This window comes from Seriola aureovittata, chromosome 18 (genome assembly GCF_021018895.1).
Source record: "Seriola aureovittata isolate HTS-2021-v1 ecotype China chromosome 18, ASM2101889v1, whole genome shotgun sequence".
NCBI classification, from domain to species: Eukaryota; Metazoa; Chordata; class Actinopteri; order Carangiformes; family Carangidae; genus Seriola; species Seriola aureovittata.
Genome location: NC_079381.1, coordinates 3,127,428 through 3,147,218, shown reverse-complemented (window position 1 = coordinate 3,147,218; position 19,791 = coordinate 3,127,428). Strand labels below are relative to the sequence as shown.

At 40.0% G+C, this 19,791-nt stretch overlaps 1 protein-coding gene across 3 annotated transcripts in view; it reads right to left on the bottom strand.

The window, feature by feature from the left end:
- Window positions 1-19,791, bottom strand: part of LOC130186261 (WD repeat-containing protein 7) — a 119,659-nt gene that overhangs the window by 41,745 nt on the left and 58,123 nt on the right. For all 3 annotated transcript variants that reach the window (XM_056403184.1, XM_056403186.1, XM_056403185.1), the window contains one exon: window positions 17,461-17,574. In XM_056403184.1, coding sequence (XP_056259159.1) covers window positions 17,461-17,574 — 114 coding nt within the window. The remainder of the gene's footprint in view (window positions 1-17,460; window positions 17,575-19,791) is intronic.

The window sequence follows — 19,791 nt, the reverse complement described above, 5'->3', positions numbered from 1 at the left end:
GATATCGTGTTCACGAGAATGGGACGGATGGACAACCTGAAAACATAATGGCTCCTGGCTGTCGGAGGCACTGAGGCTTACACTGCTTGCCCTGATATATATATGTTGCATTTCCAGTCATCCAGAGGTGTAGGGAACAAAGTTAGCATGACCCATTGTCGGAATAGATAAAGATATGATGATACCATGAGTGAAAAACACCTGAATTCTCGCATGAAGAAACAAAGATGAGAAAACCAGCTGCCACACACATCTGGTTACTGTTGTTATAAACTATAAATGAGCAGAGTGACATGTAAGAAGTCAAGTTTTAGTTTTTTCTGATCTCACTGATGTAAATATTTCACTGCTGAAGCATCTTGGAATTCTTTTATAAAGTGAAAAAATTGAGATGTGAGGTTTTCGGCGGTCAGTCGGCAGGTAGCATCACTTCCTGTCTGTGTACCTGCTGCCTCTCAGCTCGTGTGGATGAACTGATTGATTTTTGAAGCCTATTGATCTGCTTCGTTCATGACCGGCAGATCTATTATAATAACATTGTATCTAAATCCTATTTGTTGGCCAACCTACTCCCAAACATAACCCAATAAACTAAAGAGGGGGATGGACGAGCTCCCCTCTGCTCGGCTGAATCTTCATAAAAACCAAAAATGAATCGGGATAAAAAGGCTTTCTGACTGAAATGACATTATCCATCAAGGAAGGAATCTATAATAAAGGGGCAGGATGGTGTAATGCAACAACCTGTGGAGTCCATGTAATCACTGTAAAATATGAAATTATAAAAAAAAGAGGGGAAAAGCAGAAAGAGAAAGAGCTCTTTCACCTTTAAGAAAAAGTTCTATTATATGTATATTTATATATAGTTGTGTCCAAAAGTCTGAGAAAGAGGTGTCAAGCACATATGTGGCAGGAAAAAGTTTACAGTTTTAGTTCCTTTAACAACATTTATGTATAATTTGTCCTAAAATATGATCAGATCTTCATGTAACTTACAATAATGAACAAATCTGCTTCGACTAATAACATAATGTATGTGAAGCCCTCAGCTGATGGCATTAACAGACTGAAGCCTGGAGTTTGTGAACCTGAAGTCCTTTAAATGAAATCAGTTAGAGAGTTAGTGAAAGTGTTAGAGAGTCAGATAAGAGTTTAGATCTACATCGGTCCTACAGTTAAACAAACTGTCTATAAGTGGAGACATGTTAGCTCTGTGGCTACTCTCCCCAGAGGTGGCTACAGCACAGTGCGGTAAAAGAGAAGGCCAGAGCAGCAGCTAAAGGCTTTAAGGAATCGTTGCAGCTGGTCAACAGAGAGGAACATGCAGCACGGTGTCTGGTGTAAAAAAGGTCACTGCAGACCAACATGAAAACATTATCCAACAGTGAAGTCCAGTGGAGGGAGCATCATGGTTTGGGGCTGATTTGCTGCCTCTGGACATGGACAGCTCCATATCATGGAGAGGAAAGTGTATTTTATCAATGTGTCTCACAGGATAATGTCGGGGGACAGTCCACCAGCTGAAGCTCAGTAGAAGCTGCTGGTGCAGCTGGACAAGGACCATAAACAAGGAGGTAAATCCACTACAGACTGACTTCAAACAAAAGAAAGTCCACCTTCTGGAGGGGTCCAGTCAGAGAGCGGATCTGAAGCCAGTGGAGATGCTGTGGACTGAGGTCAGAGAGCGGATCTGAAGCCAGTGGAGATGCTGTGGACTGAGGTCAGAGAGCGGATCTGAAGCCAGTGGAGATGCTGTGGACTGAGGTCAGAGAGCGGATCTGAAGCCAGTGGAGATACTGTGGACTGAGGTCAGAGAGTGGATCTGAAGCCAGTGGAGATGCTGTGGACTGAGGTCAGAAAGCGGATCTGAAGCCAGTGGAGATGCAGTGGACTGAGGTCAGAGAGCGGATCTGAAGCCAGTGGAGATGCTGTGGACTGAGGTCAGAGAGCGGATCTGAAGCCAGTGGAGATGCTGTGTCTGAGCTGAAGCAGCTCTATCAGGAAGAATGGTCCAAACGTCCTGAACATTGTGCAGCTCTGTTCAGATGCTGGTTTAGAGGTTATTGATTCCAAAGGAGCCTCGACTAGTTATTAAATCCAGTTGATTTACTTTTTCCACCAGCACTGTGAATGCTTCAATAAAGACACAAAAGCGTATAATTGTTTGTACTTGTGACTTATATGAAGCTAACATCACATTTTATGAACAATTAATGCAGAAAAAGATTCACATACTTTTTCTTGCCACTGTATATCAGTGAAATCTTCATTAATGTGATTCTTCCTCCTCTTTCAGTTGTTTTTATATTTCTATGTTAATGTTTGGTTTAAGAATGAGTTTGCTTATGATTATTTTTTATTTATAACATGACAACTTCCAGTGACAGAATGATGAGGGTGGGATGTTGGTATGAGGGAGGGATAGAAAGGATAAAATTAAAGAATGAATGAAATGGAGGGAAGGATGGCTGAGGGAGAAGGAGAGGAAAGACATGACTGGAAGCTAGATAAGGAGGGAGGATGGAAACAATTAGAAAAGGGAAGAAGGGACAACAGGTATGATGGGAGAACAAAAGCCATCCGAAGGAAACAAAAAGAAGGATAAATAGGAGGGAAAGGGAAAATAAAGGGATGAAAAAAGGGACCTAAAGGAGGATATGCTGAAGGAGGAAAGAAAGAAAGAAAGAAAGAAGAGGAGCAGAGCTGATTTCTTTGTTTGAAGCAGGGATCAATAGAGCAGCACACACAGGCTCAGCTCTGCCAATTAACTTCACATTCAGATCAAGCTGCTGTCATCCAGATAATAAAAGCTGCTCATTTAGTTTAGTGACAATTCAGACAAATAGAAATACAAATACAGATTAGACTGAAGTCCTCTGTCTGTCCACACTGTCTTCATCACGGCTGGATCAACTAAACACAAATGGTTTCTCAACTGGACTATATTAACAAAATGACCTTACAACCCAAACTAACATGTACAGAATAAGAGAACAAAACATTCAACGTCATTAATTAATTTAATATAATTTCTTTTCATTTTCAAACAATAATGAGGCCTCCTTACTGGATGCAATGTGCAACAAAAAATGAATTTAGAAATTCTTCATTATCTTTTGATATGTTTTTAATTTGTAATTAATTTTTCCCCTTCTTTTAGTTTTCCAAAATGCATAAAATGAAACTGAGGTAATCTCCATAAAGAATAAGACATTCATTTAAGTTCCCTTATTAAGCATTTATAACCATTTTAATTTATTTTATGTTGACAAACATTTAAGAGTTTGAAAAGGTGAATTTTAATATAAAATATTAATATTAAATAATCTGATGACAATACAATATAATTCTTTTGAAATTTAATAACCAATAATTATCAATTACTATAAATAGGAATTATAATTATTGCATTATTATGCCCTGGAAATATAGTCATAATATAAACATAATGTTTACATGTAAACGGTGAAACATCTTATTACATGTAACTCCAGAGGAAATCAAACCAACAACCTTCCCATTCCTCTAATGCTGCAACCCTACCAGTTCCCATCATGCACCTCAGCTCTGCCTCCATTGGTAATCAATGGGAGACTGGTAAAACCTGATCACCAGGGACTGAGGGAAGGGATCAATACCAGCAGGAAACTGATGTGAGAACGATGCAGGGAGCAGGAGAACGTGAACGACAGATAGCAAAGCGCTGTGAGAAAAGAGATTTAGGCGGAAAGGTAAAAACTGAATAAACAAAGACTCAAAAACAGGCAGTAAAAAACTAATGCAACTCTGAGGGAAGCCAAAGAAAAGCCTTCCCATGTCTCTGGATGAAGACAAGTTGTATAAAACAAAAGAGTGAGGGGGGAGGAGGTGGGAGGGAGGAGGGGGAGGAGAGGGTAAACACTGTCCTTACAGCAAATGTCAAGAGACAGAAAATCTGGGGAAATAATTGAAAACACAATTAAGTTGATAGAGAAAAAAGATTTGAGTCCTGAAACGGTCGCTGCCCTTCCAACCAGCCACAGTCCATCTGAAGGTTAAGTGTATTTTACCATCTTAAGACACAGACAGAGGAGCTATCTGCGCTCACTGGAAACACAACGCTTCAATTAAGACAGTACGGGAGAGGGGTGGGTGGGGGGGTCAGAGGGGCGTCCGCATGAGATACCACAAACAAACTGAATATAAGTTTGTAGGAGAAGGAGACCAGACACAAACAAGCTGCTGCCCTCACTCGTCCTTCAGTCACATCCTGTTGATTTCACATCTCTGCTGATGGTTGGTCAGGCAGCTCCTGCTCGGGGTTTCCCTCACATTCACTCAGAACATTCACACATCTGATAGGAAAAGTCACTGTGAACATTTTAGGGCCAGTTCTGAGATTCTCTGTCAACAAAATATGAGTGTAGTCCAAAGGCAGATTTTATTCATTTTATTCTCTTGTCTGCAGAGTTTTGAAATCCGCTATATTTCCTTTTGGAAGATCAAATTTGGAGTTGAAATATAATAATTAATAGATAAAACTGACTACATAATAAGTACATGTCTTAATAGACAGTTTGACAACAACGCTGCTTTGTGGACTGTGGGGTTCTTAAATATACAGCTATATCACCACAACTCAATACCAACAAATACATGTAAACAAAAATGAACAGAGGCTTTACACTTGCTGATAATTAGATTTTTCTCCCCCCCGAAAAAGTCTGTGTATGGATTTACTGAAGCTTCATATTTCACCAGGACATGAAGCTGAGTTTCATTGTGCTACTCTCTGATGTGAGTGGAACTTTAAAAGGCTTTTCAAACCACAGAGGTTGTTTCAATTAGCCTCTACATTTCCTAGGCTATATTTACACTGATTTGAACTGAAACGTTAAGATTAATAAATGAAGATTAGGTTAAGATCATTTATTTTGTATTCTTTGGTATTTGTACAGTAATGTTGTGTCAATATCAGCAAATGGCAAAACTCACAACTTCAGCTGCATCTGTCATCTGTCAGCCTCCTCCACATCGCAGTGGTTTCTAGAGGAGCAGTTGTGGAGGGTTAGGGTGGGGGTACCAGGGGCAGACTGAAACAACAATTCAGGCAGGGGATTTGACTCCATCCCAGGCCACCCTCACAAACCATCAGACTGCTGATGTTGTTGGCTTATCCTGTTGTTGTTGTTGTGGTTACAGGTATCAGCCAAGTTTGGCCACTATGTTCGTCTGGGAGGAAAATTACCCAAATTACAAAATACAAAGATTTGTTGCTAACCAATAAATATGATAAATGTGTTTAATAATAAATTATATCATTATTAGGGATGCCCTGATTGATAAGCCGCGATCATTATCGGCCGTTTTTCTCATTAAAAATACTTGATCGGCATAAATGCTTCTAGTCACGGATCACGTGTGGTTAATACTCTGGTGTCAGCGGCTGAGAGAAGCACTGTGTGCGGTGTAGTGTAGACCCGCCTCCCACCATGTTCACTGCGCCGCTGTGCGACAGGCCACTCATTCATGATTGGTATCGGTGGCAAAGAAACGTGACTGCGGCATTCTTAATTATCATTATTATTGTTATTTATTTATTCAGTTTACCGTTTTTGCAATTATTACATGAGAGAATGGAGGCTACATGTGCACCATGTAGTAGCAGAAATATTTAAATATTGATATATATTCATATTGTGTCATTAAGTTAAAAAAACATTAGGTGAAAGACAGTAGTTTCCCAGTGGGCTCTCTCTCTCTCTCTCTCTCTCTCTCTCTCTCTCTCTCTCTCTCTCTCTGAACGAGGGTAAACAAAAATCACACGACTCCCTTCTGAACTCTTCACTTTTCCTACCACTCAGCAACGCTGGATTATTATTATTATTATTGATGGTCATTACCAAAGGCAAACTCAGTGTAGAAAGACAGGGCTGGCCAGCAGATAGAGCAGCGCCACAGCAGCAATGGTTTGAACACACGGCAGTTCAGCGGAGGAGCCTCACACACACACGAGGTGATAGAAGGGGTCTGTCCACTCATCATCATCTCTGGTTAAAACGACCCTCTCAGGCCTCTGGGAAATGTCCCAGTTCTCCTGACGGGCTGTCGCCACTCTGTGGTACCTTTACTTTGTGGTAGCAGTTTGGTAGCACCGCCCTTTTCTACAAAATGAATCACTTGTAGCTCTGTGCCGGATGCCCATTCGTCACACTCTCTTCCTTCATACTGACAAATGTATTTATGTAAGTCAAATGTAGCCTGATTTACCTAATAGGCTTGAATACAGTAGCAATGGAGGAGAGATGAAGGAGGAGCTTTCTACAGTGACTTCAACTCAAGTCACATTAACGTCGCTCCATTTCATAATTCACTAATACACTATGAAAGCACAGATTGGCAATCTATTGAAAGCCTGAGGCCTTATTGTTTTTATCCAGCATTATCAATTGTGCGTTTGTTTTGCAGTTTAATTTGCAGCCAGTGTTTTCGCCACTCTGAGGCTGTCACATTCACGCTGTTAATGGAGCAGGTCTGAGAAATGGCTCTGGATGTTAATTTCCCTAATGCAGAGACAGTGGATGACCTCCATCACAACGCTTCTTCATAAAGAAGGAATTATTTTTATTACAGGCGCCACAGCTTAGTCACGCTTTCCTCGCTCACATGAGAATCAAAGCCATCTGACAAAATTAGATTTCAACTCAACACCAAATGAAAAGCACCACAACTTAAGAGTGAGAGGGAAAAGAAAATTATCTTCCCATCCAACACAGGGAGAGAAAGAGGGTGGGTGGGGGGGTGGGCTGGGGGGTAAGCTATATGGCGGCTTATAATGGACAAATAAAAAGATAAAATCATGTTATTGTACGATTAAAATATTTATGTAAATCCAACCGGGTCAAGTTCTGACTCCATTATATCAATGCATCAATACACAATACAACTACAGCAGTGAAAAACGTACACATTACAAAAGCTTTCACTGCCATTTCTTGGATGTCTGAATTTTGGTTCTTTAAATGTTCTTTAAATGTCAAGTGTATTCTGACATGTTCATATTTTTACTTTATGTTTTTTTTATGAAGCTTAAATGCCATTTTTGTAACTTAGGCCGATATCAAGTTTTTCTCATTACAACTGGAGGTTTCCAGCCAACACAATGAAACCACTCACAGCAAACTGATCCGTATTTTAAGTTACAGGCAATAAAGCCAAAACTCAGATATTATATATATCAAGGAGACAAAACAAAGTTATTGATATCAAATAATTACATAACATTTTGTTTATCAAACTGTTTCATGGAAAAGACTAAAACTAAGAAGAGTGGATTAATAAATCTGTGGAATAATTGTTCAGCAATTCCGGGTTGGTTAAAGAAATTCAAACATTTTTCCCAAACTATTTCAATGTGTAACTGTATCTCCTAAAACCTGCATGGAAATACTACTAAAAGGTTTTGGAGGAAATGTAATTGTTACTTTTTGTAATAGTGTTAAGTTCTCGTATCACACTGAAGTTGCAGGCAGGTGGTCAGAGTGGATCGTTGGATGTGCTTAACTGAGGACTTTGGTTCACATCTCATGGCCCAACTGCTGTTGAAAAACAGGATGTACCCTTTTCCACCAAAATTAGCTGGTTTTTTAAAACCCTTCTCCACTGTCAGTCGAGTTTGTCTTTTTGTTCGGACTGAGGACACACACAACTGCAAGGAGTGATTTCATCACATGCACTTACAGAGCACACACACAGACAAAGTGGAGAGAGAGTGAGCTGCTGCTGCTAGCCGCCGTGCTAACTGGTAAAACAGATCTGTCATGTCTGTGCCTGTGTGTTTTTAAAACTTATTTCGGGGCTGCAGCTCATTCTTTCATTCCTGTGCAGTGTAGCTGCTGTGTTTCTGGTTTATCAGCACCGTGCTGGACAAGTGACAGGTGTGTCTGCAGGGTTTGTGCTCTGAAAGACGTCACAGTGGGAAAAGAGGTGAAAATTAGCGAGTTCACCCCGGTGTTGTGTTTACATCAATGCCGACTGGACCGGGAGCCGATAATACCAATGTGAATGCTGATGATAAGCCCGATGTTAGCGGGTCTTTGGAAAAGGGGCTATAGTGGTTTTGGTTAAGGGTTGAGGGTATCCTGTGGAGATTTTGACCACTAGCAGTGCCAAGTGTGCTATTCAGTTATTTCTAGTGGTTCTACATTTATTTAAATCAAAATCCAAATTCAAAATGTTTTCAACTGGATGTTTAAAGTGGTAACAGTCTGCAGTTTGTTCTTAGGTCTCTGTTGTCTTCTTACTTGAAAAAAGAAAAAAAAAATCTAATCACTGTTATGTTACATATTCATTTTCTATATGAAAATGACTCAGATTCTTATTTAGTGAGAGCTGCTTAGCTGTTTGATTGCTGAGAAATGAGAAAAAAAGCTTGATGACAGATTTATAGTTTGTTGTGTGGAGTCTTAAGTATCAGATCAATTCAAGATGTCTGACAGTTAATCTGACCTGATTAGATACAACGAGCAGATCTGTGCGGTGAAAAGACAAATTGCCTGAGAATATCTGAACTCAATATTTTCCTGAAATGAGTCACTGCTGACAGTGAAGGAGAAGAAACACAAAAGAAGAAAGTAGGGACAAGAGAGAAAGTGAAACTATAGACAGGACAGAGACACTGATGGAGGTTGGTCCTTTGCTTCAAATAAAATGAGGACTTCTCACTTCAGATTCACAAAGACTTCAAGGGCCCTGTTTGTTTCAGTTTGTCCTTGAAATTTGCTTTGCTCACTGATCTTGAAACCATTCGGTGAAAGACTATTTACATCTGACCCAATACCTGAATGGAAATAAGGGAGGGAGGGTAAGTAGCCTGAAGAGACTACACATGTAAAAAATGACACAAATATTTAAATTATGTGGGTCAGGGTAGATCATCTGATTAGTCAGAATTCCTTCTCTCTCTCTGGCTTTGTCCCATTATCTCATTTCCATTTAAGCCGATTAGAGTGTGTGTTTTCTGTTTTATGAGTGTGTGGTGAGTAGAGGATCAGAGTCTCTGAGGTGAAAACTGAGCTTCATCCTGATCAATGTGACCAGTATTAACATCTGAATCTGCCCACAGGCCTGAAAACTCCACATTAAAACACTACATGGTTTTACCGTCTGTCTGTCTGTCTGTGTGTGTCTGTCTCTGTCTGTCTGTCTGTCTGTCTATCTGTCTGTGTCTGTCTGTCTCCTTCTGTCTGTCTGTCTGTGTCCGTCTCTGTCTGTCTGTTTGTTCTGAATTTGAGACTTTAAATTGTCCATAGGAGTTGTGACAACATCAGATATTAAATTGTGAGTTCATTTGTGCCTTGATGTTCCATCATTAATATGGATATGGACATCTTAACAGCACCCAGCTCACCTTGTGTCATGCACCCATCGGTTCAGTGTCTAAGAATATTTTTGAAGATGTTTTTTTTCTTTAGATTTTTTAATTTTCTTACTGACCAGTGTGGGGAGGTTCATACATGCATGCATTCTGGGTGCTGGTTGACTGTTTTTAACCCGAAGGGCTTCATAACTTTTCTCAGGACAATACCTGGCTCAACAATTTGATGACAAATGAAACATGAAATTTCCCCTAGGGGATAAATAAACTATCTATCAATACAAATAATAACAAAGTCAAAGTATCACAGTGTAACTGTCTGTGGTAGGCACACGTCTTTTACCATTTTTGATGCAAACTGGAGAAGTTGGGTTGGCTATATTATACTTTGCTATGCTATATTACAACATACCATGCCACAATATACTCTATTATAACACATTGTATTGCACACTACTATACTATACTGTAGTATGGTATTCTATGGTATACTATTCTATACTACGCTATGCAATACTATACTATACTATACTATGATGAGATATACTATGCTACGCAATACTTTACTATACAATGCTATGATGATATATTGCACCATACCATATCAAAATATACAATTTTATTGCACACTACTATACTATACCATTACATATTACACAACAACATACTATTCCATGCCATACTTTACTATTCTATACTAGACTATACCATATTATAGTATATTATACCAGTATAATATACCATACTGTACTTCACTGTATCAGACCAAACTATACAGTGCAACCTCCTAACCATCTTTGATATTGCCATTGCCACAGAAATGCATTCCTGCACATTCATTATATTTGACAATAACTTCACTCCTGTCTGTAATACAATAATTTCTCCATACACCAGCTGGGTCCCTCGCTGTGTAAAACAGCAGAGACACAATCAGAGCACACAGAGTCGCAGCTCCGAACATTTATCTCTCCATAAGTTCAATCTGTTCTGAGGAGAAATGTGATCTGACCCAAACGACCTCCAGGCTCTGATATTAGATTAACAGGGGAGGCTAGCATTTCAGCTAACCAAATCACAACGGGGCTAATGACACCAAGAGGTGAGGGTCAGCCTGACCTTTGACGTCTGACCTCTATCTGTGCTGCTGTGCACAACCACTGAGAGAGGGATGAGGAAGAAGTAAGAGGGAGAGAGAGACAGGTGAAAAAGAGAAGGAGACGAAGAAGAAGAAATCCCTCCTTCTTGTCTTCATTTTTGTTTGTTTCTTTTATGTCTACTTTCCTTCATTATGAGGAATTGATATGAAATAAAAAATAATAAAGCTTGTACGGACTGTTATGTGTAATTACTACATCTTCATTTCATTGAATGTTTTCTTTGTGAGAAAATCATAATGTCTTAATGTCTTAGTTTGTACTGTGAATACAAAGATCAACCATCTTTAAATTTAAAAACATTTTTTTTTTTTTTTTAAAAGCTACAGTTATCCATCTTTAGTTTAATTTCACATCTTGTTGGCTGGAATCAATCAGCTGATCATGTCTGCACCATCCTGAATGCTTCAGAAGACAAAATGCCCGCCAGCACAGAGAAAATGTGTGTGTGTGATTCAGTGAAGGAGGAGGGGTGGTGGGGCTGTGTCCGGCAGGGACCTTTGACCTCCCTGCGGTCACCCTCTCCATCAGAGGCGGAGACGAGATACTCTCTCAGTTAGTGGAGGCAGTCTTCCCTCTGGTGTGGAACCACATTACTGTTCCACGCTGATATGATCAGATTTTAATGACATTTTACAGATATTTTGTGTTGAACTGGAGTACACTGCAGCTACCAGTGGTATTATTGTCTGAATAACAGCCGAAAGCACAAGTGAATGATACAAACACCAAAAAACCTCCGCTGATTCAGCTGACATTGAAAAGCATTCAGTCGATGCATTTGAGAGACTGTAACCAGAGGGTTTGACCACTTTACTTTATAAAGCACTTGAGCAGTTAGTAGACTGTTAACACAGTTTTAGTTTCAATACTTGGTGTGATTGAGAGACACCTCAAATTTCAACTGAATATTAATTAGTGAATTAATAATAACCAGTTGGCTGTTAAAACAAGTCATGATATACAGTCCATGCCATATGAATAAATAAAACATCTCTAACTGTCCAAAAAATAAAAAATAAAATAAAAAATAGAAAAATATATTAAAATAAACCATATTATTTTGCGCAATTATATTTATTCTAACAAACTTTTGTATTTTAATGGATGTTTTTTTTTTGTTTGTTTTTTTTTTTTTACAGTTTTGAATTTTTTGTTCTTCAGGCTCTGTGCGCCAGCTCACTCAATTTGAAATTAAATAATGAATTCTACATTGAAGTGCTAAGTCTCAGCTTTACTTTCAGCAGGTTCACGTCATTATTTGAAGAACAATGGGTAAGATCACTTTTAACACATAGCGTCCAAATTGCAAGCATTCAAAATAATTAGATACCTGGCTACTAAATGTTTCTCGGGCAGCTGTGTGTCATTTGACTGTCAGTTTACACATGGCTCAGAGTTGACAGTTGCCATTAAGATTGAAAAAGAGCAAAAATCAGTTGCATGGTGGAGAAAAACCTCTTCATGAATGCACAGCAAGTCAACAATGCTCTCCAAGATGTAGGCGGACATGTTCCTTCATGACCTCAGAGGATTCAGAACAAGATGCAAACAGCTGGTAAGTCTCACAAAAGAAACGCAAGGCTGCACTTCACACAGACATACAAAAAGTCAAACATGGTGGTGGTTCTGTTATGGCTTGGGCATGTACGGCAGCCAATGAGATTGCCACACTGGTATTTATTAAACATTTGTGATATATATAATTATGTCCTCTGCCTCCTTTAGTGATAAGTGCACATGTAATAAATGCAGTTTTTGGCTGTAATGGAGCCGAGGCTCAGTGAATTGGAAGCACAACTCTGCTTCACTGCAGCACTCAAGAAGCCAGGAAGCCGGGGCGGCTGGGTGACTGTCCGAGTGCCTGTAACACGAGGCGTAGCCCTAAGCCCACAGTTCATACTCATACACGGTCCAGCCGTAGACGAGGTTTATACCAAGTCTCGTGTGTTTCATATTTGAGAATATGCAGATTGGAGTCAGCATGACTGGCCTTTGTGATTGCTGTTTATTATCTAATTCACCTTTTCTTATTGTCCGCATTACAGCATTTGAGTGCTATAGTTGTTAGGGTATGAATTACCTTTAAATATAAAATTTTTCAAAATAAAATAAATAAAATCAAGTCTAATACACACAAAACTGTCTCATGTTGTTTATTCTCTTTTTACCAAAGTTCACCAGTTGTTTTATCATTTTGTTTATTTGTGATTTTCATGTATCTTCACTTTCATGTATGTTGACACTACACAGTAAATATTATTTACTTTATTTTGTTGAGATGCTTTGGCAACACAACTAATTTTACCACAAAAATATTATGTCAATAGAGATTCAATGAACTGAACTGAAGGAAGTGTGTGTGTGTGTGTGTGTGTGTGTGTGTGTGTGCGCGTGTGTGTGCGCGTGTGTGTGCGCGTGTGTGTGTACGTGTGTGCGTGTGTGTGACATTGGGGGGGGTGTATGTGAGGAGGAGGGCTGCACATCCTAATGACATCCCCTGACACTGCCAGGGACATAATTACAGTGCGCGCACACACACACACACACACACACACACACACACACACGTGAGTGAGTGAGCGAGTGAGTGAGTGAGTGAGCGAGCGAGTGAGCGAGTGAGTCAGACAGGGGAGACAGTAGACTGAGGTGATGAGTCTATCGCCGTGGTAACAGCCTGCAGCAACCTAGTGATTCTGTGGTTGTCGACATCTGTCTCTCTTCCTTTGTCCCCTCTTCTCATCTCTTTTTTCCCCTGTTCTTTCCTCTTTTCTTCCCTCCTTTGTTTCCTCCCCCTTCCCATTAATTCTTCACCTTTTCCCTCCTTTTTTCTTGGTGTATGGAGGAGTGAGGATTAAAAAAAAAAAAAATCTCAAACAATCGTTTAATAGAGCTGAATGGTGATGACCTGATGAGCTCAGGGAAACAACTCACTTAGATGTGAGACATCACACTCTGACATGTTGGTCTGACTGTGTCCTTTGTCTCCCTATTCTTTTGTCTATAAAATGTCTATATTTTACTTACATATCTGAGAAGCTGAAACCAGAGAATGTTTCATATTTTGTCTTTAGAAATGACTTCTTAGGATTATTCAATTAAGAAAGTTAACTGTTAGCTCTCTTTCAATCGACTTATCAATTTAATCGAATTATGTTAGCACTCACTAATTTCAGTAAGAGAAAACTTAAATTGGATTGGCAGTATTCACTTGGTAAGACTTCTTTACCCAGATATCCTGCATGATTATGATATTACAATTTTTAATAATCCATAAATACTTTAAGTCAATGATCAATCAACATGTCAATCATTCCATTGTGGTTCCACCTTCTCCAATTTTAAGCTTTGCTCTTTTTTTCCATTTATATCATGTGTAATCTTTAGGTTGTGGACTGGACTTCAGGACAGGCACTTTCACAATTTCCTAACATCTTATAAGCGAAACAATTAATTCATACCTAAAAAAAAACATTCAATATATTCATCAATAATAAAGCCAACAGATTCCTTAATGATTCCTAATTGCCCTAAATGTGTTATTAAACATATCCCTATAATATGTCATTGTAAAACAATGGCTATTATAAAAGAAATCTACTATAAAAGGTACTGTTGTAAAATAATTCTCTTTCTCATTAAATAGAGAGAAACTAGAATTACTGCTTTCACGGCTGTATGCCTGAGCCACTCAAACTAGTTTAAAGGTCCACTTGATGAGTTCCAGAGATATCGCATTCACAAGATCAAAATCGAGTTTTGTGAGGTCACAGTGACCTTGACCTTTGACTTTTAACCACCAAAATCTAATCAGTTCATCCTTGAGTCCAAGTGAATGTTTGTGCCAAATTTGAAGAAGTTCCCTAAAGGTGTTACTGAGATATCCCAAATCGACCAATCAGAATACAGCTACAAACCAACCAACTAGTTAGAATAGGGCAGCAAATCAACTAACCAATCAGATAAGAGCTGCAAATTAAATAACCAATCAAAAAAGAGATACAAGTCGACCGATTTGAATACGGTTACAAATTAACCAATCAGAATACGGCTAGAAATCAACCAGTCAGAATGCAGCTGGAAACCATTAGAATACTGCTCGAATTCAACCAATTAGAATACAGTTAGAAATTAACTAACCAATCAGAATACAACTGCAAACCAACCAAACAAAATGAATAGAGCTGCAAACCAACTAACCAATCAGAACGCAGCTACAAATCAACCAATCACAATACAGCTACCAATCAACTAACCAATCAGAATACAACTGCAAACCAACCAAACAAAATGAATAGAGCTGCAAACCAACTAACCAATCAGAAAAGAGCTACAAATCAACCAATTAGAATATGGCTACAAATCCAAGCAGCTTTCAAAGAACAGGGCAGAGCAGAGACAAAAACGTAACGTCTTCCTGTTTCATCATGCACCATGTTAAAGGAAAGACCTTTAACCTGCTTGGTACTATCACATATTACATGTGATCAGCTGTTTCTCTGTCACCTGACAGACTCATATAGGTTCACATGGGTTTCCCAACACAACACATTCTCATTAATGATTTTTACTGGATTTATCACAAGAGAAGTTCTCAAAACAGAGAGACAAAGGAAAGAAGGAAGGATGGTGGGGAAAGTTTTAAAACTCAACATGTTTTTTTTTCCTCCACAGCAGAAAGGATTCAGAGGCTGCTCTGTGTTCGAGGCGTCTGCTAACAGATTTAATACTGCAGAGACTGAATGAAAAAACACTGCTGTCAATAAGAGAAAAATGAGCTGTGAGAAATGATAAATTGTCACACACGTCTGCGATATTGACTGGTCTGAGAGAAGGATGGAGGGAGGAAGAAAGAAGATGGGTGGAAGAGACAGTGAGAGCGTGTTAGAGCCATTTTCTGTGCATTTTCAGAGCTGAAATAATGTAAATTTACCCTTTAGAAAAATGCGTTCATTCTAATTTTATTTGTCTGTAATTTTTGAATTTATCATGTTTAATGAAACGATGATGATCAGGTGCTGCAGGAGGAAGGTAAGTACCATTAATCACTATAACTTCATGTGTAAATTATCCAGCTATTACACTGTGATCAGTAGTAAATAGTAATGTACTGCTTTGTCTGAGTGTCCTCACTGCCACTAGAGGAGATGTACCACACTGATCTACCTGTCTCTGTGTGTCTGTCACAGTTAAACATTCAGGGAAATGTGACAAAAGACAAATGGAGCAGAAAAGTGTGTGTGTGTCTTCTACCTGTACTGCAGGTGTCAAAGTTTCCTGGAGAGAATCATTTCTCACCTTACTGTGTGTGAGAGAGAAGGAGAGCATGTGTGCACACTAAACACCAAACTGCTTTTAACACCATGCCGGTCACACAACACTGGCAGTGCACATGGGTTTGTGGGGGCTCTGATTAACACACACACACAATCACACACACACACACACACACACACCAAGATTAACCTACATTCAGAGTCACCAGAGCAAAACACCTGAATTCTGCAGCACATAAATGATAAATGAGTTTTCAGTGTTTCTCATATCAAACCAGATGAGGCTCCACAGATCACTGGGGAAAAGAATCCCTGAATTTTACACCACGAACACCATCAAACATTTCACAGCAACTTTAAGGTAAATTGTGAACAGAAGTTGCTTTAAGACATTTTGATGCTAAAATTGTCTTAACTTGTTTCTTCCAACACGAAAGAGCAGCAGTTGTCCTCTGGGCCTCTCACCTTGTGCCTAATGATGCCATCTTATTCTTGTTTTGCGAGATGGTCACAGTGGAGCGTTAGGTAGGCCTGCACGATATGAGGAAAACATGCGATGTGCGCTGACACTGTTCAACAGTGTGAGGACGGTATGACTTGCGATAAATAAACAAATATTGAAGTGTGCATACACAGTTTTGCTGAGCGAAGCTGAATGAAGAACACAGACAGAGGTCACTATGGGTCATCTCCTCTGTCCTCCTGCGAGGGGGGGGAGTGGCTTGGCTGCTGTCTCAGGCTGTAGCTGTAGTTTACAAAAGTTTGTGGCAAATGAAGCTGCAGTATGTAAGTTTCCTTTTAGTTTGTTTTAGTCAGTCTCTTGCAATGTGTTTATTGCACATGCTCATATTGTGATTATGATGAAAATAAGATTAATCGGTCGGCACTAGCGTTAAGTGATCATAGAGTCATGAATTAATTCATGCCCTCACTTGGAAGAGAGACGTCTTTTTGTTAGGGATTCTGGAGGCATCCCACATCTGATCATCCAGGTCAGATTCATATTCAAACTGTTTCCCCAATTAAACTGTCACTTGCTGGATTATGTTCAGAGGCAACGTTTAATTTTGAATACATTCATCAACAGCAGAACTGCTGTGGATGGGAGACACACTAAAGCGCACAACTGTCACATCCACAGTCTCGTCTGTGGTTTAGGCAAATAGAATTAACTGAACCAGCTGATGACCAGCGTCATGAAAGTGATCATCCAGGATAACCAGTGTTAATCTCAGCGAAGCCAGGTAACCCAAAGAACCCTACCTGTGTAGTTTGTGCACCTTCATGTCAACATGACAACATAAAATGTCTTTGAAAATTGTGGTATTAGCAGTAGTCTCCACTTGACACAGTCATACGGAGCCCTACACAGCACTGGAGCTGGATACTCAAACTGCTGTTCAATGCAGCAGCACAAACAGTGAGTCTTCACTTATGAATCCATTTCATTAACACAGCATATAAGGCTCTGAGCTGTGAACATACATTTCCCTCACCTACTCATCACTGGACAGACCTAGCTATACCAATATAGACATGAACATGGATTCCCCAATATGATATCTGCCATCAAACACTGGATTTCAAGGAGTTGTTCCTGAATGTGTTTAAGAAACCAAAATCTAGTCATTTAATGAATCTTTTTTTTGTCGATGCTGTATTTTGTCCCTACCTGCTGTGATGTCGTCATCAGTGACATCCATTTCTTCCTCGGGAGCCTTGGTTTCTACCGGCTGAGCCTCAGGAGGGGGCGGGGCTGGAGGGGACGGCTCGGTGGTTGTCCCGGCTGAGGAGAGAGAGACACGAAAACTTTTTAATTAATACTAAATATCAGCCTGAATCATCACAGGAAACAGACTGACCACAAGGGTAATGACGACATAGTGTGTGTGTGTCACACAAGGTTTCTGTGTTGGTCTTTATAATCAGGCTAACTGTCCTGGTTAAGTAGCTAATAAAGGTTTATTGGGCCTCCTTGTTATCTAGAAATGAATGGACACACACACACGCACGCACACACACACACACGCACGCACACACCCTCTATATTTAGTGTTTTCATTTAGCCCTTATCTCTCCATTGCCAATTAAAAGTGGCTTTTCATTAGTGGCCAGGGCTAATGAATGATGCTGTGCTAATGAATGAGGCGACTAAGGGTAACAGAGCTGATGCTGGGCTAATCTCTGAGAAAACAGCCTAATTAATGAATTACACTCATGCCTCCCCCCCACACACACACAGACACACACACACAGACACACACCATCGTCAAATCGACGAAAAACAGCCCAAAAAAGGTGGGGGTGTATGTGGGGGTGGGGAGGGGTGTATAAAAAACTGTAATTACACTATGTATAATTACATTGATTTATCCTGGTTAACATTGTGTTCTATGTTCCAATTAACCTGCTCACACACACTGCTGACAGCATAATGACTTTGTACAGCTTTAGATCACCACACACAAACACACACACTGACAGAAGCCAGGTTGCCGATTATCCATCTCACATGTTAAAGTGATAAAAACTTAATTGGACTTAATTAAAATATAACTGATGCTTCGCTGTGATTGGACAAAAAGGCTGACTGATGTTTCTCACTCTCAGTTCAGTTGCAGTTCACATGAGCGTTACTGGCATGAAACACAACAGAGCAAACAACAAAGCAAAACATCCAACCGGCGGAAATAAAGAACTAATTGTACTAAACACACAAGTGATTAAACGCTCACTGAGCACTTTATTAGGAACACCATACTAATACTGGGTGGGGCCTCCCGATGCTAGCTGAACAGTCTCAGTCGGACCAGATGTTGGAAATTTTCCTACTGCCATTACAATCACCATTATTAATATTGCTATATTGCATGTTCTTGATCTTTTCCTCTGTGCTCTCTCTTGCTCTCTATCTCTCTCTCTTTCCTTGCCACTGTCACCTAGTGCTGCTCTTGGTGGGAATTGTTGGGTCTCTGTAAATATCATTATAAATTGAAGGTGTAGACCTGCTCTATTTGGAAAGTGCCTTGAGATACCTTATGTTGTGAACTGACGCTATACAGATAAAAACTGACTTGACTCTGAGACTCTGCTCCATGTTGACACAACTGCATCACATCATTTCTGTGGATTTGCATATCTCCAGTTCTACCCGTAGATTGTAAATAACGATGGACTTAGCCTCCAAGACGTCACCCATATGTTTCTGAAGAGCAGTTTTGAAGCTCAGAGTGAGCTGCTCCACCGTCCCCATCTTGGCAGTGTCTGACTCCGCCCCCAACTCCCAGCTAATCCAAAAATGGTCAAAGAGGAGGGGCGTGGGTGAAGCTGAGACTTTGATGTATGCTGGTCTGCTGCAAGCATACGCTCACCCACCTGTCACTCAAAGAGGCCACGCCCTCAATTCTACAGAACTTTAAGCTTTAATAAAATTTAAAGAGGTGAGTGACTGTGTATAAACAGCTGTCATGAAGGAGGAAACTAGCTATAGAGACTAAAACTGTTTTTGTACCAGGCTGTAAACATTTTTATTTCTGCTGTAAAGTTTGAAGTGGCCATTAAAGGAAGTGCAGTTTTTGTCTCATCAGGGATGGATTCATTTTAGTGCTCAGGTTAGTGCTTGGTTGCTCTGCTGCCAAATGATTGGCTGATTGGATGATTGAATTGGATAATGCAGCAGGTGTAGAGGTGTTCCTAATAAATTGCTCAGTGAATGCATTAGAAACCTGTGCAGTACTTGGCTAATTCTCGTGTCCATATTCTCCAGGATCATCTTCCATTCATACATACACTGGCCGGGTCTATTACTCAACTGTCCTGGCCAGGGGGAATAAGATGGAGAGAGACAAGAGCCGAGGGAGAAAAAGAAGAGAGGGAGGTGGAGGAGGGGTGGATGATGGGGGGAGGAGGGGAAAACAGGGAGGGAGGAGACATTCTGCCCTGCTCCAAGGTCAAGCTTGTCATGTCAGCCATGACACATAGCTCCCAGCATGCCTTGTTAACC